General features: G+C 42.1%; 1 protein-coding gene and 1 long non-coding RNA gene across 2 annotated transcripts in view; one reads left to right on the forward strand and one right to left on the reverse strand.

Annotated features, from left to right (window-relative positions):
• Positions 1–2,747: 2,747 nt before the first annotated feature.
• Positions 2,748–27,129, reverse strand: part of LOC111554036 — a 27,676-nt gene continuing 3,294 nt past the window's right edge. Inside the window, exons 2-5 of the long non-coding RNA XR_002735133.3 lie at positions 18,745–19,067; positions 7,605–7,736; positions 3,251–3,378; positions 2,748–3,155 (exon numbers count right to left, since the gene is read on the reverse strand). This is a non-coding gene — a long non-coding RNA (uncharacterized LOC111554036). The remainder of the gene's footprint in view (positions 3,156–3,250; positions 3,379–7,604; positions 7,737–18,744; positions 19,068–27,129) is intronic.
• On the forward strand, positions 4,167–5,130 carry LOC111554034 (protein shisa-5). Its single transcript, XM_023229301.3, is given in 1 exon segment — positions 4,167–5,130. A coding segment is annotated over 1 exon segment (414 nt). The 5' UTR covers positions 4,167–4,303; the 3' UTR covers positions 4,718–5,130.

The raw sequence follows: 27,129 nt of genomic DNA on the forward strand, positions 1-27,129 counted from the left end.
TCAGTTTGGACTTTTCTAATATCTTCTCATGATTAAACTCAGGTTATACACTTTGTACAAGAATACCACAGGGATGATGCTGCACCTTCCCCATCCATTATATTACAATGCCCTAAGATGTCGTTATCTCTGATTACTGGGGATGTTAACTTTGATTACTGAGCTAAAGTTCCTCCACTTCAAAATGACCCTTTTCCTTAAAAGCATTTTTAAGCAACCAATACCTGGGCCACACCACACATCAGCCAAATCAGATATACTTGAGGGATGGTACAGGCATTGGTAGGCTTTAAATGCCCTACAAGTGACTCTAATCAGTATCTGGAGTTGGAAACCTATGGCTTAGACAGTGAAGATGAGAATCCTGAAAATCAGCTAGGAGACCATTCCTAGGACTTCTCTTTAAAAAAAAAAAAAATCTAATTCTAAACAAAAGCGAATACATCTGGATTTTGGTATGGACATATGGTGGAGAAACAGAGGAAAAAAGAGAGATCACCTGATGGGAAAAGAGATGAGTGAGTCGACTGCAGTCCAATTTAAAAAAAAAAAAAAAAAAGACAGAATCAGGTGTGATGACACTTGCTTGTAATTCCAGCATTTTGGGAATGAAAGTGGGCAGATCACTTGAGCCCAGAAGTTTGAGACCAGCCTGGGGTTTCGCCAGCCTGGGTAAAACCCCATCTCTACAGAAACAAACACAAAAAATTAGCTAGGCATGGTGGCACCTGCCTATGATTCCAGCTACTCAGGAGGCTGAGGCAGGAGGATCACTTGAGCTCACAAGGTTGAGGCTGCAGTCAATTATGATCTCGCCATTGCGCTTCAGCCTGGGTATGAGAGTGAGACCCTCTCTCTTTAAATTAAAAAAAAAAAAAAACGTAAAAATAATGTTCTAACGTCAGATCTAGTACCAAAACTGCATCTTATTCTGTGATGTTTAGATGCTATAACTAAAATAGAACATGAAGCTGTTTCCATGTGAATACCTGAAAGATTCTATACTTTTTATGCAGCTGCATCATATTCTATTGTGTAGATATAAGGTAACCTGTTTAATTAGCATTGTGCTGGTGAAAGTCTAGGTTGTCCCCAATATTTTGCTGTTAAACAAACAATACAGTGAATAACCCTGATTAGGTGTCATTTTTTATGACTGGGACTGTGATACATTTTTCCCAGTAAAGTTTCGGAGGCAAAAATATATTTTTTTTAAATTTTCACATGCATTAAGAAATTTTAATCTGCAAGGTTTGTACATATTTTTATGTTCCAAGAAAAGTAGGGGAGGGTAATATCACCTCAGTTGCTCTCACAGAAAGGTCCCGAGTGACAGGACCTTTAGAGACACAGGCACAAGGCCATATCTCTGGTGCCCACACAAGGCAGGGGCATCTGGATCCTGGGAAAGCTCCAGGAAAGGTGAGGGTGCCCTCTAGAGGACACCTTGCTAAGGATCAGAACGGGGCCAAGGAAGTCAAGAGATTACAGCAGGTCTTAAACTAAGGGCAAGTTCAAGTGGAGGGCATTCAGGTTCAAGGAGTAAGCTGAGGTGAGAAAGTGGTAGAGACTGACGGAAGGAAAAGGTAAAAAGCTCCAGGGAAGTTAGGGGAGGCACATCAGGGCTCTCCAGTCCTCCTCAGCACTGAACTTTGTAATGGTCATGCTGGTCGGGCTCTGTGAGCTCTAGAATGTTCAGCACTATCTGGGGATTCTACCCACTCAAGGCCAGCAGGACTCCCTCCCCAAGCTCTGACAACCAGCAATGTCTCCAGACTTTGTCAAATGCTTTTCCCAGTGAAAAAACTGCCCCTGGCAGAAGCATTAATCTACACTAATCTATAAAAGCAAATCACCACTAAAACTCATCACCTCTTGGTAGAAGAATTACAAGTGTGAGAGGGGTAAAATGGACATCTTCAATATCTATTGAAATGACTTTTACTTAATCAGCAATTTGATGTCCCAGAAGGCAGGTTTAGAGGTGATGTCACATGGTTACCTGTACCTCAGAGTAGAAAGGGTATGTGTTCTCCAAAGGTCTGTAACCATGAACTGGAAATGTCTGTAACTGTGAAAGGGAATGACACCCACTAGGTTACATTTAAAAATTGATGTAGGGAATTTTGTAGATATTGGGAGAAAAAAATACACAACGTAAACCCAAACCCCATTCTGATTCTCTCACTATCTTAGGGCCATCTTGGCTATCTATGAATGGTAGCATAGGGATTTTTGCATATTTTCAAAATTGTATACTGTTGGACCATTTTTAAAATAGGAATAAATCCCAAACTGGACCAAGTAACTGGACATTGCTGGAGTCTCACTTTTGGCAAGGAGAGCTGACAACATCCTGCTCCCCCTGGCCTGGACACTGTCTGACTCAGGGGTCTAAATGCTCTCTTATTATGGAGAAAGAAGATGTTTTGAACATTCTCACCATTCACACATTCACCTCTCACACCTGTCGACCTCTCAAACCTCTTGCCCACTCTTGGATTTCATTCTAAATTTACTGACCTCTATTTATGTCCCTCATGCATTCCAACATGTGGTGGGTCCAGGTGGTGGCTTCTGCCCATGATTGTGTAAAAAAAAGGGGTGGGGGCTTTAAAAATTACTTTCCCTGATACCTCCTTAAACTGACCTCTACCTGCAGCCCCAAGATCATACCAGCAGCATTTGGACACTTTTTCTGGTAGTTAGATGCTTTCCATCTCTCATTAGTAAATGTGACTCTCTCCACCCTGCATAAAGATTTCCCAGTAGAAATGAACACAGAGATACTGCCTGTGTGTCCCCAAAGAAAACGGTTTCTCTAAGAACATGTGAAAGCTGCAATTATAGAAAAGACCACCTAAAACACACTTTATGTAGATGATTCTCACCACTCCTTTAAGAGATACACTGTAAAACATGACATTAATAATTATTTGAGAAGAATAAAGCATGCATACTGTTTTCTTAAATTAATTTTAATAAGGTGGTTCCTCCCATGTGCCCAGGCTGGGCCTCTGAACAAAATTCTCCATCTTCAGTGGCAATGCCTGAGAGGATGACAAGGAATTAGGCCTGATATGCAGCCATTCCTGTCCACCCTGCCCCTGCTGCAGGACAGTGCCAGCCCAGGGCCCAAATCTTCTGCTGAAGAGCTGAAAGAGAAAATGGAATATCCAAAGCCTCTAACCTTTTTCCAGTCAACTGCAATGGGTGCCAGTGCAGTCCATTTTCCCCTGAGGACACCCACCTGCTGGTCTTTGGCTTCTAAGAGTCAAACCTCACTGGCTTCTCTGGGTCCCGGCTGCTGTCACTCTGCTGAACCCTGCTCTTTCCCATGGGGGTCACTCCCCTGCCAGGCACGTCCTCCAGCTCCAGCTGACAGGTCAGCCAACACAGAACCAAGAGAATGAACAAAGATTTCAATATCTAATATGTCCAGCAGAGATGCAACTTGTAAAAAAAAATAAAGAAGTGCAGATGCACACAGCTCCACGGACAACATTGTGTCCCAAAGCAATGTCTTCTGTGCCCCTCATTAAGGAGCTCACTGTCCCTCACCACATTGGCAAGTGCTTCCAGGGTCTCTCAATTCCTCAATGGGAGGCAACACGCATTTTAACACAGTACCTCAGCAAAGGAAGTGGTGATAATTTACCTACTTTGATAAAGTTCCTGAAAAGATCCCTAGACAGCAAAATTTCCTGCTGAAAGAACACAGAAAAGGCTTTTCCAGTTGCAAAACATTCACCTCCTTGCTTTTCAAAAAAGTACCCTTGAAATAGCCAAAACAATTTTGCCAAAACAAATTGCAGAACTTGAACTTTCTTATTTGAAATTTCACAAAACATTACAACTATTAAAAACAGAAGCTGCTGGCATAAGAATACAAATAGGGACCAAAGGGATAGAATTGAGAGTCCAGAAATAAATCCTCACCCTTATAGTTCATTGCTCTTGCATAAGGGTGTCAAGATAATTTAATGGAGGAACAATCATTCTCTCAAATAACGGTGCGAAAACAATTAGATAACCACATGCAAAACAATAAACTTAGAGAACTATGCTTCCAACCATATCAAACGATTACCTAAAAATAGATCAGTGAGTTAATTATAAGATCTATAACCATAAAAATATATTAGAAAGAGACATAGGAGGTGCTTCCTGTGCCCGACGTCATATGGAGTAGATTTGCTTTCCTTTTCTCCGAAAGGGGAGGAAGTTGAATCTGAGTGGCCCACGATGGGAAGAGGGGAAGCCCAGGGGTACAGGAGGCCTCTGGGTGAAGGCAGAGGCTAACATGGGGTTCGGAGCAACCTTGACCGTTGGCCTGACCATCTTTGTGCTGTCTGTCATCACTCTCATCATCTGCTTCACCTCCTCCTGCTGCTGCCTACACAAGACCTGCCGCTGACCACATCCAGTTGTCACCACCACCACATCCACCACTGTGGTGCACACCCCTTATCCTCAGCCTCCAAGTGTGCCGCCCAGCTACCCTGGACCAAGCTACCAGGGCTACCACACCATGCCACCTCAGCCAGGGATGCCAGCAGCACGCTACCCAATGCAGTACCCACCATCTTACCCGGCCCAGCCCATGGGCCCGCCAGCCTACCATGAGACCCTGGCTGGAGGAGCAACCATGCCCTACCCTGCCAGCCAGCCTCCTTACAACCCAGCCTACATGAATGCCCTGAAGGCGGCCCTCTGAGTGTCCCCCGGCCTCTCTGGCTGCCACTTGGTTTTGTTGTGTGTGAGTGGTGTGCAGGCATGGTTCCTTATGGCCCAGGCGTGCTGTGGGTGTGTTGCCTGTATATGTGGGTTCCTCTGATGCTGAGGAGGTGGGGAACGATCCTTGCCAGAGTGGGCTGGGATCAGACTTTATTCTCTTCCTCACCTGAAATTATGCTTCCTAAAATCTCAAGACAAACTCAAAGAATGGGGTGGTGGGGGCACCCTGTCAGGTGGCCCCTGAGAGGTAGGGGTTTCTCCAGGGCACATCTGGAGTTCTTCTCCAGCTTACCCTAAGGTGACCAAGTATGGCCTGTCACACCAGGATGGTGCGGCTTTCTGTATGATGCAGATGTGTCCTGGTTTCGGCAGCATAGCCAGTTGCTGCTCGAGATGACGCAGGCAAAGCTTGGGATCTGACCAAGTTGGGCTTTGATCCTTTAGGCAGATGTCCCATTGCTCCCTGGAGCCTCTGTCATGCCTGTTGGGGGTCAGGCAGCCCCCTGATGCCAGAACACCTCAGGCAGAGCCCTACTCACCTGACAGCTGTCTGCCTGGACTGTCCCCTGTCCCCTTTCCTGGGACCACCCGGAGGGCCACATCCATACACAGCTTAGCTGCCCACAGGGAGCTCTGCTGCCCTTGCTGGCCCTGCCCTTCCCACAGGTGAGCAGGGCTCCTGTCCACCAGTACACTCAGGTCCCTTCCCTGCAGTGTTTTCATTTTATTTTAGCCAAACATTTTGCCTGTTTTCTGTTTTAAAACATGATAGTTGATATGAGACTGAAATCCCAGGGTTGTGGAGGGAAATTGGTTCAGAGGAGATGGACAACCTGGCAACTGTGAGTCCCTGCTTCCCCTGACACCAACCTCATGGAATATCCAACTCCTTACCCCAGTCCAGGGTGTTCTGGCAGCAGGGACACCTGGGCCAAGGGGCCATCTGGACCAAAGGTGGAGTGTGGGACCCTGGATGGTAGCTCTGGCCCAGACATGAATACTTCAGTGTTCCTCCTCCCTCTATTAGTGTTTCACCAGAGCTGTCTTAGCTTCGAATCGGCTGTGTTTCTGAGTCTATGGTCTGTACTCTTGTTTATAATAAATGCAATTGTTTGGAAAAACAAAAGAAAGAGACATCGGGGTAAAACTTAATGACCTCAAATGTGCAATGCATTCTCAGGTATGACCCAAAAGCATGACAAACAAAAAGGAAAAACAGATAAACTGGGCTAAAGATGCAAGCTTTTTGTGCATCAAAGGATATTATCAAGAAAATAAAAAGACCAAACACAGAATGAGACATAATAGTTGCAAATCACATAGACAATGGTTTCATGCCCAGAATATATAAAGAACTGCTACAACTCAACAACAAAAAGACAAACCACCCAATTTATATAAATGGGCAAAGGACTCAAATAGACATGTCTTCAAAGAAGATATGCAAATCATCAACAGGGACATGAAAAGAAATTCAACATCATTAGTCATTAGGAAAATACAAAATCAAAACCACAATGAGATCCCACACTACACCTACAAATATGCCTAACATTCTGTTAAAATGTTAAATAACAAGTGAAAGCCTTATGTAGAATTTGGAATCCTCACACATTGCTGGTGAGATTATAAAAAGGTACAGCCACAAGGAGAAACAGTTGTGCTGTTCCTCAAGGAGCTAATCATAGAATTCTCATATGAAACAGCATCCATTCCTAGCTATATACCCAAAGAATTGAATCCAGGGACTCAAACAGGTACTTACATGGGAATGCTGATTGCAGCATTACTCACAAAAATAAAATGTGAAAACAATCCAAGTGCTCATTAACACATGAATAAACAAATGTGGTGACACATACGACAGAATGTTAATCTGCCATAAAGAGGAACAAAACTCTGACACACATTGGAACATTCATAGACCTTGAAAACATTATGGTAAGTGAAATATGCCAGAAGCAAAATGACGTATGTGTATGATTCCATTTATATGAAACATCAAGAATAGGTAAATTCATAGAGACAGAGAGTAGACTAGAGATTATCAAGGTCTAGGGTGGAAAAAATAGGGAGCTATTACTTAAAAGATATAGACTTTTAGTTTAAAATGATAAAAATTTTCTAGGATAAATAGTGGTGATGGTAATGTAACACTGTGTGTGTGGTTAATTTTATTTGATTGTACATTTTAAAGTGGTTAAAATGGCACATTATATATAAATATATGTATATTTATACAAATATTTATACATATATTAAATTTAAATATATATTAACATCTAACACATATAAATATGCATGTGCATCTGTATATACACTCTGTATATATACTTTTTGAAACATCTTTGCTGAAAACAAATTCACTATGTAAAACACACCCACCCTGATCAGATAGCTTTTATATACTTACACGCAGACTCTTTATTACCTTATCCACAGAGTGATATAAGAATTTAGAGACATGAGACTGCCCAGCCAACAATGCACGCAAAACATAAATGTATTTGCAAAGACACTGAGAGTTAATCTGGGGTATAGACCTCAGCACTGCCAGGAAACACACCCTTGCTGGGGATTCTGACTTTATCTGACCCAGCCCACTATCTAGATCTTGTTGTGGGGTTGGGGCAGGGGAGGTCATGAAGCCTGTCCTCTGGACACTCTGTGTGAGCACACAAGACCCTTCATTAGGTCTCCATACACAGTCCTGACCATCAGACATTGTGAGGAGGACTCTAGAACAGGCTCAGGAATTAAGCAAGAGAATCGGCTACAAAGAGGAACACAAGTTGAAAGAGCTGGTTGCTGACATGGAGCAGAATTCCCATAATTCACAGGTCCAGCCAAGTCAAAAGTGCCCCCACCTTGTGATCCAGGCAGCCCTGAGAAACAGCTTTTTCCCACAGCCTCCTCCGTAGTGACACATCAGGGTTCCTCATTATCAAGCTTCCAGAGAGGGCAGGAACCTGGACAGCGCGCATTCCATCAGACTGCCCCTGGAGATGGAGGTCACTCAGATGAGAATCAGTTTCACAGATGGTCCAATGGGACCGATGGGTCCCAGGATTCAAACCCTTGGCTCCAGCAGCTCAAGCTTCCATTACTGCACAGGAACCCCGGTGATATTGGAAATTAAAAGAAGGGTGGACCTCCTTCTGGACACTGGAGCCAGCCTCTCTCCTCTCTAATCCAGGCCTCCCCTCTTCCTGTAGCATGACTATGATAGACATCTCAGGAAAGGTTCTAACCCAATGTTTTTCTCAACCCCTTAGTTGTAGAGTGGGAGACCTATTATTTATACATGCCTTCTTAAGTATGTCTGAAAGTTCCACTGCTTTATTAAGTAGAAATATTTTTACTCACGTAGGGGCCAAGATCCTTATAGCCCCAGGATAAATACTTTGTCTCCCCCAGTGGAAGCTAATACTAACCCAGAAGCGTGGGCAGTTCAAGGAAGAATAGGTTGAGTCCTCCTCAAACCCTGTAACAGCCCCTGTGACACCCCAATATTAGAAATGCAAAAACTCAAAGGGGAATGGACACTAGTTCAGGACCTCTGCCTCGTTAATAAGGTCATAGTCCCAATTCATCCTGTGGTCCCTAATCCCTATATCTTGCTAACTCAAATACCTGGGGGAACTAAATTGTTCACAATCCTAGATATAAAGGGTGGCTTTTTCTTTATGCCATGACATCCTCACTCTCAATACTTGTTTGCCTTTGAAGATCCCTCTGGCCAGACCACCCAGTTAACATGGATGGTGCTGCCTCAGGGATTTTGAGATAGTCCTCACTTCTTTTGACAGGCACTGTCAAAGGAACTCTCTGAGTTGTCCCATCCTCAGGTCAGGGTCTTGCAATATATGGGTGATATGCTGCTCTGTGCTGCAACTGAGGAAGCTTCTCAGGAAGGTACTAAACTCTTCTTAATTTCTTAGCAGACAGAGAATATAAGGTTTCAAAATCCAGGATCCAGCTTTGCCAAACCTCAGTGAAGTACCTAGGCTTAATATTGTCTGAAAGGACCAGAGCATTAGAGGAAGAAAGGATTAAATCCATTTCCTTTTTCCCCATCCCTAAAACTCTCAAGCAACTAAGGATTTTGGGGCATTACAGGATTTTGCAGACTATGGATACCCGGGAATGGTGAGATAGAACATCCCTTATACCACCTAATAAAAGAAACTCAAGTAGCTAAAACTTATTTTCTAACCTGGGAACCTGAAGCTCAAAAGGTCTTCAACCAGCTAAAACAAGCCTTACTTAAGGCACCATCCCTCAGCTTTCCCATAGGAAGGGCCTCCAATCTTTATGTATCAGAAATGCAGGGAATGGCCCTGGGAGTTTTAACTCAAGCCCAAGGACCAGCTCAACAGCCAGTGGGCTACCTGAGCAAGGAACTTGATTTGATGGCTAAAGAATGGCCAGCATGCCTCCGAGCAGTTGCCACAGTGGCCCTACTGGTATTGAAGGCCACCAAATTAACCCTTGGAAATGGCTTAACTCTTTATACCCCCACATAATGTAACAAGACTGCTGTCTTCTAGGGGAAGCCTTTAGCTAACAGATAGCTGGCTCCTTAAATATTATGCTCTGCTATTAGAAAGGTCTACAATCCAATTGAAAGCTTGTTCTCACCTAAACCTAGCCACTTTCCTCCCCGAGGAACCTGAACATGACTATGAAGTTGTTGTATAGACCTGCATAGCCAGAGAGGATCTCAGGGAACCTCCTCTAGAAAATCCAAACTGGATCCTCTTCACAGATGAAAGTTTCTTTGTAAAGCAGAGTCCATAAGGCAGGATATGCCATAATCACTCTGAATGATATTACTGAAAGTGGGCCCCTCTCTCCAGGCACAAATGCTCAACCAGCTGAACTGATAGCTCTTACAAGAACACTTGAATTAAGCAAGGGAAAGGTAGCTAACATTTACACTGACTCCAAATATGCTTTCTTAGTTCTCCATGCTCATGCTGCAATTTGGAAGGAAAGAGTCTTGCCACTAATGGATCTCATATAAAATACCATCGGGAAATTAACAGGTTATTATCCTCAGTTTTCCTTCCACAAGAGGTAGCAGTAATGCATTGTAAAGGACATCAGAAGGGAACAGATGACTTAGCCAAAGGAAACAAGTTAGCTGATCAGGTAGCCAAGTCAATGGCAAGAAAGCCTCAGGATCTTAACACACTAAAAGGCTCTCTAATCTGGGAAGGCTTCATAAGAAAAATTAAGCCTCAGTACTCCCCTGCAGAGATAGACTGGGCCATCTCTCAAGAGTACACTTTCCAGCCCTCAGGATGGCAATAGTCAGAGGATGGCAAACTCCACTTGCCAGACTCTAGCCAGTGGAACACCCTTAATATCTTTCACCAAGATTTTCACTTGAGAAATGATAAAACTCAGTGTGCCCAGTAATTGTTTTCAGGAGAGAACTTTTTTAAAAACAGTTGAGCAGGTTGTTCATGCTTGAGAAGTTTGTCTTAAAAATAATTCCAACAGGTGGCTTCTTCCTCCTCAAACTTAAAGGATGAGAAGCTATCCAGGGGAGTACTGGCAGATAGACTTCACCCACATGCCAAAGATGAAGGGCATCCAATACCTTCTGGTACAGGTAGATACTTTCACTAACTAGGTAGAAGCATTTCTATGCCTTACAGAAAAGGCCTCTGAGGTAATAAAAGTGTTAGCTAATAAAAAAATCTCCCTGCTTTGGTCTACCTAAGTACCTCAAAATTGACAGTGGCCCCTCATTTAAGGCAGCCATCACACAGGGGATCTCAAAGGCATTAGGCATATAGTGTCATCTCCATTGTGCTTGGAGACTCCTGTTCTCAGGAAAGGTAGAAAAGACAAATGATATTATCAAAAGACACCTCAGAAAACGATTCCAAGAAACTCACTTTCCTTGGGTTGCTCTTCTTCCCATGGCTTTACTGTGGGTAAGAAATACCTTTTCAAAGTTAGGCCTAAGCCCTTTCAAAATGCTGTATGGATGACCTTTCCTTACCAATGACCTTTTTTTTTTTTTTTTTTTTTTTGAGACAGTTTTGCTCTTGTCACCCAAACTGGAGTGGCACAATCTCCACTCACTGCAACCTCTGCCTCCTGGGTTCAAGCCATTCTCCTGCCTCAGCCTCCCAAGTAGCTGGGATTACAGGTGCCTGCCACCTCACCCGGTTATTTTTTTATTATTATTATTTTTAGTAGAGACAGGGTTTCACCATGTTGGCCAGGCTGGTCTCAAACTCCTGACCTCAGGTGATCCACCCACCTCAGCCCCCCAAAGTGCTGGGATTACAGGCGTGAGCCACCACGCCCAGGCTTACCAATGACTTTCTATTAAACCTTTGAATTGATTAAACATGTACCCTCTCTGGCTCACTTTCAACAGAAATTAACACAACTAGCAGAAGCCCAACTCCAGAAAATAAGACCACCTTTATTTAACCCAGGAGATTTGGTATTAGGAAAGCTCTCCCTTCTCTCTCTCCTTCCCTAAGCTCAAGCTGGGAAGAAACTTACACTGTTCTTCTTTCAACACCCTCAGTGGTAAAAGTTACAGGTATTGAATCCTGGATACGTGACACTCGAGTCAAAGTCTGGAAAGCTGAGGGAGCAACCCCTGACAGCCTAGAGGAATGTCCCAGGTGTCAATGTGAAGAGATAGGAGAACTTAAGCTGAAAATCATAAAAGATAAGTAACTGAGTGAGGGCTACTCATCCTCCTCAGTCCCACCCCTACCTCACCAGATACTTTGTCATTTCTACCTTTCCTCTCAAGATTCGCCTCCAGATATTAAAACTTCTTCTTGACACATACTTGCAGGGAGATTTTGATTATCTATGGGATCACATTTGTAATTTCATAGACGCCCAAAAGGGAAATTCTCTATCTTGGGGAGCAAAATTTTAGATGGAAATTATTTACTACACCACCCTTGCAGAAATTGTTATACTCACTCTACTATTTGCAGCATGACTATACACTGTGGCACTCACAATGTGAAATACTGGATGGAAAATTCTAATTGCTGTAACATTCTACCTAATTATCATCTTTATAGCAGGACTAATAATTACAGAAAAGATTTAGCCAAAGTTAACACTCAAGTTACTCTCGACATCCAATCCAATGCCACTTATTCAAAAAGAAAAAAATAGAAAGTTGCTTCTATATTAACACTTCTGGTAAGGTGCAGTGACACCTGGTGGAGGAAATCAGTATTACAACCCATCAGAACAGTTGACAAGTATCAAACTCTACTGTCATGGTTGTGACCTATAGTACCCCCACTACCAATGGTAATCTTAACACTCATATTCAAACTCTATACCTAAACCATCTTGTAACATTTATCTCTTCTCACCTAGAAGCTATTAAACTCCAAATGGTGCTGCACACAATGGAACCACACATGGACATGCATCTCTCCTGAGGACCCTTAGATTGACCTCAGGAGGAGACTTAACTGTTGTTTCCCACACTACACCCCTTTTCAGCAGGAAGTAGCCAGAAAGAGTCATTGTCCAACACCCCTTAACAGCAGTTAGGGTTACTACTTCTGAGGGGGGAAATATGATACAGGAGATAGAAAGAAAGTACTTAGGCAGATAGTAAGAGCAACAGAGTCCTTGGTGAAATTTCCCTTTTAATAAAAAAGCAGGCCCCAAAACATTTCTTTTCTAACAAAGAGCAGCCTAAAAAATCGAACTGCAGAAATAGATAAGCAAGCTGGAATCTTGCACAGGTGAATGCCAGCAGCTGTGCCAACAAAAAGGAGCTACCAGGGCGGGGCAGTGTGTGGGGTGGGGGGCGGCAGCAGCAGCCAGACATGTTCAACATGGAGGCTCCATCTTTCCTTTTCTTAGTCACCACATGTACAGTAAAGAAACTGGCAACATAGTGCCAGCCAGATAGAAAAACTATCTGCATAATAAAAGATTAGGGTGGGGGAAGCCAGATGTTCACACCCTATGCAAATGGTACACCTAGACCTAACCAGTTTTTTGCACCTTATGCAAATGGAACACCTGGTCTGACTAATCTCTCATGCCCTTTGTAAATCAGACACCACCTGCTCAAGCTCATCTATAAAACCTGCTGCAATTCACCACAGAAGCAGCAACCCATTTCTCCAGGACAGCTCTCTGCTGCAGAGAGCTCTTCTCTTTCTTTCACCTATTAAACTTCCACTGTGAACCTAGTTTCTGTGGCCATGAGACAATAAATCTTGGGTATTTACCCCAGACAATTAAGCTGCTTCACTTTTCTCCTTTTCTTATTTTTTTCTTGAATTTTTTTTTTTTTTTTTCAGGTGACTGGAATCATTTTAAATCATGTGCTTAGTCTCTCTGTTCCTTTCTTAACAATTGTTCTTTTATTCATTCCTCTCTTTGTCTCCCTCTTGCTACCCTTGATGCCACATGAGGGGACCTAAAGAATTCTGAACAGCCTGTGACCACTTAGGAAAAACAGGAAAGATACCACAGACTTTTCTGTTTGGGAGGATTCTCTGTTTTTCCACATGGAACCCCAAGAGTTGTAAGTGAATGGATTCCTTTCAGGTCTAAAACTCTGCTCTGTTTTCTGTTGTGTTACCTGACCTCTGGCTTTTAGGGGCATCAGAGATTACTTTGTACTGTACAAATACTTCATCTTGTTTGTGTGCTGGCTTCTGTGTCAGTGATAAATCTATGGTTTGGGAGGTGACTAATAGTGGTTATAATAAATGATTACTACTTCAGAAGACTACTTATATCTTTGCATCTTTAGATAAGAAAGACACAGTTTAAACAATGAGAAAAATGCCTTTGTAGCAAAGTAAACTGTGGAAGTGTTGCACATTATGGTTCCCATGACATTTTACTCTTCTCGGGGACCTGGGATTCAGTGAAATCCTTGATTTTTAAAGGTCTAGGTCCTCTCCCTTTCAACCGTGTCTTCTTTTCACATATTTAAATTATTAGGATCTAAAAATTGCAAAGACTTTGTCATCCCTCTTCTTTAATGGGCTCTGTCCTGAGCTCAGTGGTCCAGTGGGTAAACAGAGACCAAATTAAAGCTACCTATTAAAATAAAATTAGTTTTCTTATAAAATCTTATGGTAAATTTCTATCATTTTTGTGTTAACTTAGTATCTATTTTTAATCTTTCTTGAACACATCCAAATTCCTTCTTGTAAAAGCTTAAATTCTATCCCTGTTTGTGTTTTGAGATGTAAATTTGCTACCCATTTTTTCTAAAACTCAGTAAGGACTTCTTCAGATAAACGTTACTTTTTTCATTTACAAAGGCACAATTTGAATCCAACTGTCCTTTTAAAATACTGAGTTTTACCCATCTCATGCTTAAAGTCCTAAAATTAAAACTCTAAAGTCTTTTTGTCACCCTCTATCTTTATGGGTACATGTATATGCAATACATTACATTTCATATATGTATATGTCTATCCATATGTTTGTATATAGTTTACACATGGTATCAATTTAATGTAAAGATAAATGAGTACTCATAAAGTAAGTACAAATGCTTTTCAGTTCATGCATTTTTAGTAATCTTTAAATAAAGATGGTTTTTAAATCATTGGTAAAATAAAGTAGAAATGTCTTCAGAATTTAATTTAGATATTTGTGCCTGGGTCTGTTGGCAGACAGGTTTATAATGCCTACTAGATGTTTTAAGGTCATCAAACAGCTGCTCTGCATATACACATTTCTTTAATTTGTCTGTAGTCCTATGTCTTTAGATTTGAGCTCTTAGATTATGAGTTCAAGAGATGTAACCATAGCAAAGCCTGGGAACAACAGCCAGTCCATGTCCCAGCTATGCCTCTTGGCCATGCTGGGAGAGGTTCCAGGCATTATCTTCATAACTCTGTTCTTTGTCCTGAGCTTCACATCAGGTACATAGTTAGAACTGCTTACTTTCTAGTTTGTTCTACGGAATATAAGGGTGTATTAGTCTGTTCCCATGTTGCTACCAAGATATATCTGAGACTGGGTAATTTATAAAGAAAAGAGGTTGACACCGAGTGCGGTGGCTCATGCCTGTAATCCCAGCACTTTGGGAGACTGAGGCGGATGGACCACAAGGTCAGGAGATCAAGACCATCCTGGCTAACATGGTGAAACCCCGTCTCTACTAAAAATAAAAAAACTTAGCCGGGTGTGGTGGCGGGCACCTGTAGTCCCAGCTACTTGGGAGGCTGAGGCAGGAGAATGGCATGAACCAGGGAGGCGGAGGTTGCAGTGAGTCGAGATCGCACCACTGCACACCAGCCTGGGGGACAGAGCAAGACTCCGTCTCAAAAATAAATAAATAAATAAAAGGAAAAACAAAAAGAAAAGAGGTCGAATTCACCCATGGTTTGGCAGGCTGTACAGGAAGCATAATTCTGGCACCTGCTCTGCTTCTGGGGAGGCCTCAGAAAACTTACAATGGGGGAAGGCAAAGAGGGAGCAAGGAATCTCACATGTTGGAAGCAAGAAGAGGAGAGCAAGGGGGAGGTGCTACACATGGTTAAACAATCAGATCTCACAAGAATTCTCAATTATTATGGCAGCACCAAGGGCAATGATGTTATATCATGAGAGACCTCCCCCATATTTCAATCACTTCTCACCTGGCCCCACCTCCAACATTGGAGATTATAATTTGATATGAGATTTGGGCAGAGACACAGATCCAAACCATATCAAACGGTTACTAGGAGCTTATTATGTAATTACAGTATGTGATTAAAACAGATATTTTTAAAACCCTATATCAAAGTATATTATAAAAAGTAGAATGTGTCTTTGGTTTCAAAAGGTACTAGAAGAAATGGATAAATTCCTGGACACATACACCCTCCCAAGACTAAACCAGGAAGAAGTCGAATCCCTGAAGAGCCCAACAACAAGTTCTGAAATTGAGGCAGTAATTAACAGCCTACTAACCAAAAAAAAAAGCCCAGGACCAGATGGATTCACAGCCAAATTCCACCAGAGGTACAAAGAGGAGCTGGTACCATTCCTTCTGAAACTATTCCAAACAATACAAAAAGAGGGACTCCTCTCTAACTCATTTTATGAGGCCAGCATCATCCTGATACCAAAACCTGGCAAAGAGACAACCAAAAAAGAAAATTTCAGGCCAATATCCCTGATGAACATCGATGCGAAAATCCTCAATAAAATATTGTCAAACCGAATCCAGCAGCACATCAAAAACTTATCCAGCACGATCAAGATGGCTTCATCTCTGGGATGCAAGGCTGGTTCAACATATACAAATCAATAAACATAATCCATTACATAAACAAAACCAATGACAAAAACTACATGATTATCCCAATAGATGCAGAAAAGGCTTTTGATAAAATTTAACACCCCTTCATGCTAAAAATTCTCAATAAACTAGGTGTTTATGGAACGTGTCTCAAAATAATAAGAGCTATTTATGACAAACCCACAGCCAATATCAAACTGAATGGGCAAAAACTGGAAGCATTCCCTTTGAAAATAGGCACAAGACAAGGATGCCCTCTCTCACCACTCCTATTCAACATAGTATTGGAAGTTCTGGCCAGGGCAATCAGGCAAGAGAAAGAAATAAAGGGTATTCATATAGGAAAAGAAGAAGTCAAATTGTCTCTGTTTGCAGATGACATGATTGTATATTTAGAAAACCCCATCGTCTCAGCCCAAAATCTCCTTAAGCTGATAACCAACTTCCGCAAAGTCTCAGGATACAAAATCAGTGTGCAAAAATCACAAGCATTCCTATACACCAATAATAGACTAACAGAGAGCCAAATTATAAGTGAACTCCCATTCACAATTCCTACAAAGAGAATAAAATACCTAGGAATACAACTTACAAGGGATGTGAAGGACCTCTTCAAGGAGAACTACATACCACTGCTCAAGGAAATAAGAGAAGACACAAACAAATGGAAAAGCATTCCATGTTTGTGGATAGGAAGAATCAATATCATGAAAATGGCTATACTGCCCAAAGTAATGTATAGATTCAATGCTATCCCCATCAAGCTACCACTGACTTTCCTTACAGAATCAGAAAAAACTAATTTAAATTTTATATGGAACCAAAAAAGTGCCTGTAGAGCCAAGACAATCCTAAGCAAAAAGAACAAAGCTGGAGGCATCACACTACCTGATTTCAAACTATACTACAAGGCTACAGTAACCAAAAAAATACTGTATGGGCACCAAAACAGATATATAGACCAATGTAACAGAACACAGAGGCCTCAGAAGTAACACCACACATCTACAACTATGACAAACCTAACATAAACAAGAAATGGGGAAAGGATTCCCTATTTAATAAATGGTGTTGGGAAAACTGTCTAGCCATATGCAGAAAACTGAAACTGGACCCCTTCCTTACACGTTATACAAAAATTAACTCAAGATGGATTAAAGAGTTAAACATAAGGCCTAAAACCATAAAAACCCTAGAAGAAAATCTAGGCAATACCATTCAGGACATAGGCATGGGCAAAGACTTCATGACTCCAAAAGCAATGGAAACAAAAGCCAGAATTGACCAATGGGACCTAATTAAACTAAAGAGCTTCTGCACAGCAAAAGAAAGTCATCAGAATGAACAGGCAACCTACAGAATAGGAGAAAAATTTTACAATCAATCCATCCGACAAAGGGCTAATATCCAGAATCCACAAGGAACTTAAACAAATTTATAAGAAAAAAAACCAAACATCCCCATCAAAAATGGGAGAAGGATATGAATCAGCACTTCTCAAAAGAAGACATTTATTGACCAACAAACATATGGAAAAAGTTCATCATCACTGGTCAGTGGAGACATGCAAATCAAAACCACAATGAGATACCATCTTACGCCAGTTAGAATGGCAATCATTGAAAAGTCAGGAAACAACAGATGCTGGAGAGGATGTGGAGAAATAGGAATATGTTTACACTGTTGGTGGGAGTGTAAATTAGTTCAACCATTGTGGAACACAGTGTGGCAATTCCTTAAGGATCTAGAACAAGAAATACCATTTGACCCACTAATCCCATTCCTGGGTATATACCCAAAGGATTATAAATCATTCCTTTGCAGGGACATGGATGAAGCTTGAAACAATTATTCTCAGCAAACTAACACAGGAACAGAAAACCAAACACCGCATGTTCCAGCACATTCTAGTTTCAGTCTCTGTGGCTGCAAGTACGCTGTCCCCTCTTTCACAATCAGATGTCCCAAACACAAATTGTCATCACCTTCTGTGAGTTTGTGTTTGTGTGCAGTGGGCTGCACTGCACATGCCCTGGGGCAGTGATATCTGGGACTGAGCACTGGGTGGGGGTTTGGGAGCAGAAGAGGGAGGTGCAGGGTGGGAAGATCAGTGTCAGGGGAGGAGAGAGGGAGCAGGGAAAAGTTATCTTTATTTCTCACTTGGATAATAACCCAGGACCCTGACTTTGGGGCACAGCACCATACCCTGTTGGTGTCCCTAGGTCTTGTTTATGTTGTCTTGGCATCCATTTTTTAAAGTGTAAATTTAACTGCAACACGTCAGAGTGATTCCCATATTTGTCACCATCACAGTTTCCATTACTGTGCCCGGTCCAAATGGCTCCAGTTGGTGGCCAGAGATAAAATCTTAGAGGCTTCTCTCCTGCATAGTGTGCTGGGCTCCCCTCTCTCCAGCTGCCTCCTTTAAACTGAAACAGTTCTGACATTTGCCCTCCAATTTAAAGTGACTACCTCTCAGCCACAGCGTGATCTTCTTGCCCCAGTGTTTGCTGCTTTAAACACACCCATCAAAGCTCCCTCCTGGAAACCTGTCAACAGCACCCTGGACCCAATAAAGCCATTGGCCTACAGTTCCCTTCTCTCCTCCCTGCCTAGGCTCTCCGACCCCGGTGTCCATGGTCTCCAAGTGTGCCCTGTGCTTTCCAGTATCTGTAAGTAGTTAGAAACTCTTACACTTTCACATTGTGGTTTTGTCACTGAGGCCTCACCTGCCATCCAGGACCTGACATTGAGGCTGCCCCCTGTGCAGGTTGAGCCCCTCCTGGAGCTCTTTTGTTGGGGCTTCTGATGCTGCTGGGGACAGGAGCTGCCAGCTAAGTTGATGGAGAAACTGAAGAGCTTCATTCAAAGCAGTGAGTCAGATGATGTATTCCTGGGCTTGGGCTGCTATTAAAAACACCATAGCCTTGGTGACTTAAGCAATAGAAATCTATATCTCACAGTTCTGGAAGCTGGGAAGTCCAAGGTGGAGGTGTCAGCTGATTTAGTCCTGGTGAGGGCTTTCTTGCAGATGCCTGCTTTCTTGCTGTATCTGCACATGGTGGAGGGTTGGGAGGGGGTGGCAAGACAGAAAAAAGGAGATAGAGATCATTTTCCTGGGTCTTCCACTTTTTATAGGAGCATTAATTCCATCATGAAGCCCCTACCTTTATGACGGACTCTTATTCTAATTACCTCCCAAAGGCCCCACCTCCAATTTTTTTTTTTTTTTTTTTTTGAGATGGAGTTTCACCCTGTCACCCAGGCTGGAGCGTAGTGGCGTAATCTCAGCCCACTGCAACCTCTGCCTCCCAGGTTCAAGCAATTCTCCTGACTTAGCCTCCCAAGGGGGAACAAATGGACTTAACAGATCTCTACACAACATTCTACGCAAGAACCACAGAATATACATGCTATTCATCAGTGCATGGAACTTTCTCCAAGATAGACCATATGATAGGCCACAAAACAAGTTTCAATAAGTTTCAGAAAATTAAAATCATATCAAGTACTCTCTCAGACAATAGTGGAATAAAACTGGAAATCAACTCCAAAAGGAACCTTCAAAACCATGCAAACACATGGAAATTAAATAACGTGCTCCTGAACGATCATTGGGTCAACAACGAAATCAAGATGGAAATTTAAAAATTCTTCAGACTGAACAACAATAGTGACACAACCTATCAAAACCTCTGGGATACAGCAAAGGCAGTGCTTAGAGGAAAGTTCATAGCCCTAAATGCCTACACCAGAGTCTGAAGGAGCACAAACTGACAATCTAAGGTCACACCTCAAGGAACTAGAGAAAAAAGAACAAACCAAACCCAAACCCAGCAGAAGAAAGAAAATAATCAAGATCAGAGCAGAACTAAATGAAATTGAAACCAAAAAAAGACAAAAGATAAATGTAACAAAAAGCTGGTTTTTTGAAAAGGTAAATAAAATTGATAGACCATTAGCAAGATTAACCAAGAAATGAAGAGGGAAAATCCAAATAAGCTCAATTGGAAACAAAATGGGAGATATTACAACTGACACCACAGAAATACTAAAGATCGTTAAAGGCTACTATGAACACCAGTACGTGCATAAACTAAAAAACCTAAAAAAGATGAATAAATTCCTGGAAAGATACAACCCTCCTAGGTTATATCAGGAAGAATTAGATACCATGAACAGACCAATAGCAGGCTGTGAGATTGAAATGTTAATTTTTTAAATTTCCAACAACAAAAAAAAAAAATCCAGGACCAGATGGATCCACAGCTAAATTCTACCAGACATTCAAAGAAGAATTGGTACCAATCCTATTAACACTATTCCACAAGATAGAGAATGAGGGAATCCCCTCTAAATCATTATATGAAGCCAGTATCACCCTAATACCAAAACCAGGAAAGAACATAACCAAAAAAGAAAACTACAGACCAATATCCCTGATGAACATAGATGCAAAAATCCTTAACAAAATACTAGTTAACTGAATCCAACAATATATCAAAAAGTTAACCCACCATGATCAAGTGGGTTTCACACCAGGGATGCAGGGATGGTTTAACATATGCAAGTCAATAAATGTGATACAGTGCATAAATAGAATTAAAAACAAAACCACATGATCATCTCAACAGAAGCAGAAAAAAAAAATTGACAAAATCCAGTATCCCTTTATGATTAAAACTCTCAGCAAAATCAACATACAAGGGACATACCTCAATGTAATAAAAGCCATCTATGACCAACCCACAGCCAATATAATACTGAATGGGGAAAGGCTGAAAGCATTCCCTCTGAGAACTAGAACAAGACAAGGATGCCCAGTCTCACCACTTCTATTCAATATAGTACTGGAAGTTCTAGCCGAGCAATCAGACAAGAGAAAGAAATAAAAGGGCATCCAAATCAGTAAAGAAGAAGTCAAAACTGTCACTGTTTGCTGACGATATAATTGTATACCTAGAAAACCCTAAAGACTCCTCCAAAAAGCTCCTAGAACTGATAAAAGAATCCAGCAAACTATCCAGATACAAAATTAATGTACACAAATCAGTAGGTCTCCTATACACCAACAGTGACCAGGTTGAGAATCAAATCAAGAACTCAACTCCTTTTACAATACTGGAAAAAATTAAATACTTAGCAATATACCTACCAAGGTGGCACAAGATCTCTACAAGGAAAATTACAAAACACTGCTAAAATAAATCATAGATGACACAAACAAATGGAAACACATCCCATGCTCATGGATGGGTAGAATCAATATTGTGAAAATGACTATACTGCCAAAAGTAATCTACAAATCCCATGCAATTCCCATCAAAATACCACCATTGGCCAGGGGCAGTGGCTCAAGCCTGTAATCCCAGCACTTCGGGAGGCCGAGATGGGCAGATCACAAGGTCAGGAGATCGAGACCATCCTGGCTAACATGGTGAAACCCCATCTTTACTAAAAAAAATACAAAAAAACTAGCCAGGCGAGGTGGTGGGTGCCTGTAGTCCCAGCTACTCAGGAGGCTGAGGCAGTAGAATGCCGTAAACCCAGGAGGCGGAACTTGCAGTGAGCCGAGATCCGGCCACTGCACTCCAGCCTGGGCAACAGAGCGAGACTCTGTCTCGGAAAAAAAAAAAAAAAAAAAAAAAAACCACCACTATTCTTCACAGAACTAGAAAAAAATCCTGAAATTCATATAGAACCAAAAAGAGCCCATATAGCCAAAGCAAGACTAAGCAAAAATAACAAGTCTGGAGGCATCACATTACCTGATTTCAAACTATACTGTAAAGCCATAGTCACCAAAACAGCATGGTACTGGTATAAAAATAGGCACATGAAACAACAGAACAGAACAGAGAACCCAGAAATAAACCCAAACACTTACAGTCAACTGATCTTTGACAAAGCAAACAAAAATATAACATGGAAAAATTACACCCTATTCAACAAATGGGGCTGGAATAATTGACAAGCCACATGTAGAAGAATGAAAGTGGATCCTCATTTCTCATCTCATACAAAAATCAACTCAAGATGGATCAAAGACTTAAATCTAAGACCTGAAACTATAAAAATTATAGAAGATAACATCAGAAAAACCCTTCTAAACATTGGCTTAGGAAAGAGTTCATGACAAAGAACCCAAAAGCAAATGCAATAAAAACAAAGATAAATAGCTGAGACTTAATTAAACTAAACAGCATTCGCATAACAAAAGGAACAGTCAGCAGAGTAAACAGACAACCCACAGAGTGGGAGAAAATCTTCACAATTTATACATCTGACAAGGGACTAATATCCAGAATCTATAATGAACTCAACCAAATTAGCAAGGAAAAAGCAAACAAACAATCCCATCAAAAAGTGGGCAAAGGACATGAATAGACAATTCCTGAAGAAAGATATACAAATGGCCAACAAACACGTAAAAATATTCAACATCACTAACAATCAGGGAAATGCAAATCAAAACCACAATGTGACACCACCCTTCTCTTGCAACAGTGGCCATAATAAAAAAAATAGATGTTGGCATGAATGCAGTGAAAAGGGAACACTTCTACACTGCTGGTGGGAGTGTGAACTAGTGCAACCACTATGAAAACTAGTGTGGAGATTCCTTAAAGTGCTAAAAGTAGAACTACCATTTGATCCAGCAATCCCACTTTTGGGTATCTACCCAGAAGAAAAGAAGTCATTATACAAAGAAGATACTTGCACATGCATGTTTATAGCAGCACAATTTGCAATTGCAAAAATATGCAATTGCACATGCATTTTGCACAACAAAAATGTCCATCAATCAATGAGTGGATAAAGAAACTTGGTATGCATATATGTATATACATATGATGGAATACTACTCAGCCATAAAAAGGAATGAATTAATGGCATTCTCAGCAACCTGGATGGGATTGGAGACTATTATTCTAAGTGAAGTGACTCAGGAATGGAAACCAAACATCGTATGTTCTCATTCATAAGTGGGAGCTAAGTTATGAGGCTGTAAAGGCGTAAGAATTATACAATGGATTTTGGGGACTCAGGTAAAAATGGTGGGAAGGGAGTGAGGGAAAAAATACTACAAATTGGGTTCAGTGTACACTGCTTGGGTGATGGGTGGACCAAAATCTCACAAATCACCACTAAATAACTTACTCATGTAACCAAATACCAATCTGTTCCCCCAAAAACCTATGTAAATAAAATATATATTTTTTAAAAAAAAAGAAAAAGAAAATGTGGCAATGGATTGTCAGATATGACACAAAAGCATGAACAACAACAAGGAAAAATAGATAAATTAAGCTTTATAAAGATGCAAGCCTTTTGTGCATCAAAGGACATTATCAAGAAAGTGAGAAGACCAGGCACAGAATGGGAGAAAAAAATTGCAAATTACATATAGAAGAGTTTTATGTCCAGGATATATAAAGAACTGCTACAACTCAATAACAAAAAGACAAGCCACCCCATTTATAAGTGGGCAAAAAACTCAAATAGATATCTCTTCAAAGAAGATATACAGGCCAGGTGCAGTGGCTCACACCTGTAATCCCAGCACTTTGGGAGGCTGAGGCAGGTAGATCACGAGGTCAGGAGTTTGAAACCAGACTGGCCAGCATGGTGAAACCCCATCTCCACTAAAAATACAAAAATTAGCCAGGCTTGGTGGTGCACACTTGTAGTCCCAGCTACCTGGGAGGCTGAGGCAGGAGAATTACTTGAACCCAGGAGGTGGAGGTTGCAGCGAGCCGAGATCGCACCACTGCACTCCAGCCTGGGCAAAAGAGCGAGACTCCATCTCAAAAAAATAAATAAATAAAACAAAGAGGCCGGGCGCGGTGGCTCAAGCCTGTAATCCCAGCACTTTGGGAGGCCGAGACGGGCGGATCAGGAGGTCAGGAGTTCGAGACCATCCTGGCTAACACGGTGAAACCCCGTCTCTACTAAAAAATACAAAAAGCTAGCCGGGCGATGTGGCTGGCGCCTGTAGTCCCAGCTACTTGGGAGGCTGAGGCAGGAGAATGGCGTAAACCCGGGAGGCGGAGCTTGCAGTGAGCTGAGATCCGGCCACTGCACTCCAGCCCGGGGGGCGACAGAGCAAGACTCCGTCTCAAAAAAAAAAAAAAAAAAAACGAAGAAGAAGAAGAATGAAGGAGAAGGAGAAGAAGAAATACAGATAGTCAATAAGGACATGAAAAGACACTCAATATCATTAGTTATTAGAAAACTGCAAAGTCAAAGCCACAATGAGATACCATATTACAGTGACAACAATGGTTATCATTCTTCTAAAATGTTAAATAACATGTGGCAGCCTTACATAGAATTTGGAATCCTCTTACATTACTAGTGAGAATATAAAAAGGTACAGCCACTATGAGAGACAGTTATGCTGTTCCTCAAAGTGCTAATCATAGAATTATTGTGTGAAACAGCACCTACTCCTAGCTCTATATGCAAAGAATTGAATCCAGGGACTCAAACAGGTACTCAGATGGAAGTGTTGATTGCAGCATTATTCACAATAGATAAAATATGAAGAAACCCAAACGTCCATCAACACATGGATATGGACAAACAAATACGCTGATACATAAAAACAAAATGTGAATCAGCCATAAAGAGGAATGAAGCTCTGACACCCACTGGAACATGCAGGGACCTTGGAAACATTATGCTAAGTGAAATGTGCCAGAAACAAAATGATGTATGTGTAGGATTCCATTTATAGAAACCCCAAGAACAGGCAAATTCATACAGGCAGAAAGCAAACTAGAGATAATCAAGGTCTAGGGTGGAAGAAATAGGGAGTTGTTGCTTAAAAGATATAGAGTTTCAGTTTGGAATGATGAAAATTTTCTAAGAAAAATACTAGTGATGGTTATTTAACATAGTGAATGTGGTTAATTCCATTTGATTGCACATTTTAAAGTGGTTAAAATGGCACATTATACACCTATAAATGTGCATATTTACAGATATATTTATAAATATATATTTATCTTACACATATAAATATGTATGAGTGTACATATTTATACCACAATTTTTTGAAAAGTCTTTGGTGAAGAAAACCCACTATGTAAAACATACCCACCCTGATCAGATAGCCCTCATACACTTACATGCAGACCCTTCATGACCTTATCCATAGAGAGAGTCAAGGATTTAGAGACATGAAACTGCCCAGCCAACTGCAGATGCACAACATAAGTGTATTTGCAGAGAAACTGAGAGTTAAGCTGGAGGCACAGACCCCAGCACTGCCAGGACTCTCACCCTCTCTCATGGATTCTGACTTTATCTTACTTGGCGCACTATTCAGATCTTGCTGTGGAGTTGGGTCAGGGTAGGTCATAAAGCCTGACCCCAGGACACTCTGTGTGAGCACATGAGCCATATACTCCCCATTAGATCTCCACACACAGCTCTGACCATTGGGAGGAGGACTAACACAGGCTCAGAGATCACACCAGAAAATCAGCTACAGAGAAAAACACGGGGCTGGAGGAGCTGGTCGCTGAAACAGAACAGGGTCCCTGCAGTTCATGGGTCCAGCCCACTCCAGAGTGTCTACCCCCCCAATCCCACCATGATGCAAGCACCCCTGAAGAACAGCTTTTTTCAAGGGCCTCCTCCTTGGTGACACATCAGGGTGCCTCACTGTTAATACGGCCACAGAGAGCAGCACCTTGGACAGCGCCCATCCCAGCTTCACCCTTCCTGGGATCAGGGCTCAGAACTCTGGGCTCAGGGCTCAGAAAAAATGGCAGAGGCCAGTAAGGCCAGAGATGGTGAGGTGGGCAGTGACCTAGGGGCAGCTGCTTGCAACTGAAGCAGGTGAAGCCACAGGGAGATGGCAGCACAGGAAGAAAAACCCAGGAATGGGCAGAAGAAGTGAGGAGGAAACAGGCTCTGTGGGGCTACAGCCCAGTGTGGGACTGTGAGTGTGAAACCATCCCAGCAAAGAAAGCCAGGTCTCATGAACGGGAAAGGAAGCAGCTCCCAGTTCCCCTGCTGGAAACTGAATGTGTCCCCCAAAAATTGCTGAAGCCTTTATCCTTAATGTGATGGAACTTGGAGAAGAGGGTCTTTGGGAAGCAATTAGAGTAAGACTAGGTCACAAGGTGGAAGCTTCATGATAAAATTAGTACCCTTATAAAAATAGGAAGGCACAGGAAAATGTTCTCTCTCCTTCTCTGTCTCTCCACTCCCTCCCAAGCACCCACCATGTGCAGATACAGCAAGAAAGCAGGCATCTGCAAGGGGTCCCTCACCAGGACTGGATCAGCGGGAACCTTGACCTTGGACATCCCAGCCTCCAGAACTGTGAGAAATAGATTTCTACTGTTTAAGTCACCCAGGCTACGGTGTTTGTTATACCAGCCCAAGCCCAGGAATACATCATCTGACCCCATTATTTCAAATAAAACTCTTCAGTTTCTTCATAAAGTTAGCTGGCAGCTCCTGTCCCCAGCAGCACCAGAGGCCCCAAGAAAAGAGCACCAGCAGGGGCTCAACCTGCACGGGTCCCATGGGGCAGCCTCAGTGTCAGGCCCTGGATGGCAGGTGAGGCTCTGTGACACAACCACAATGTGAAAGTTTAAGTGTTGTTACTATTTACCAACACTGGGGGGGCACACAGCACACCTGGAGACCACAGACACCAAGGTGAGGGAGCCCAGACAGGGGAAAGAAAAGGACCTGGGCCGAGCACAGTGGCTCACGCCTGTAATCCCAGCACTTTGGGAGGCTGAAGTGGGTGGATCATGAGGTCAAGAGCTCGATACCATCCTGGCCAACATGGTGAAACCCCATCTATACTAAAAATACAAAAATTAGCCAGGTGTGGTGGCGCACGCCTGTAGTCCCAGCTACCCAGGAGGCTGAGGCAGGAGAATTGCTTGAACCCAAGAGGCTGAGGTTGTGATAAGCTGAGATCACGCCACTGCACTCCAGCCTGGTGATGGAGTGAGACTCCGTCTAAGAAAGAAAGACAGGAAAGAAAGAAAGAAAGAAAGAAAAGAAAAGAAAAAGAAAGAAAGAGAGAGAGAGAGAGAGAAAGAAAGAGGGAGGGAGGGAGGGAGGGAGGGAAGGAAGGAAGG

Source organism: Piliocolobus tephrosceles, chromosome 21 (assembly GCF_002776525.5).
Source record: "Piliocolobus tephrosceles isolate RC106 chromosome 21, ASM277652v3, whole genome shotgun sequence".
Lineage (NCBI taxonomy): Eukaryota > Metazoa > Chordata > Mammalia > Primates > Cercopithecidae > Piliocolobus > Piliocolobus tephrosceles.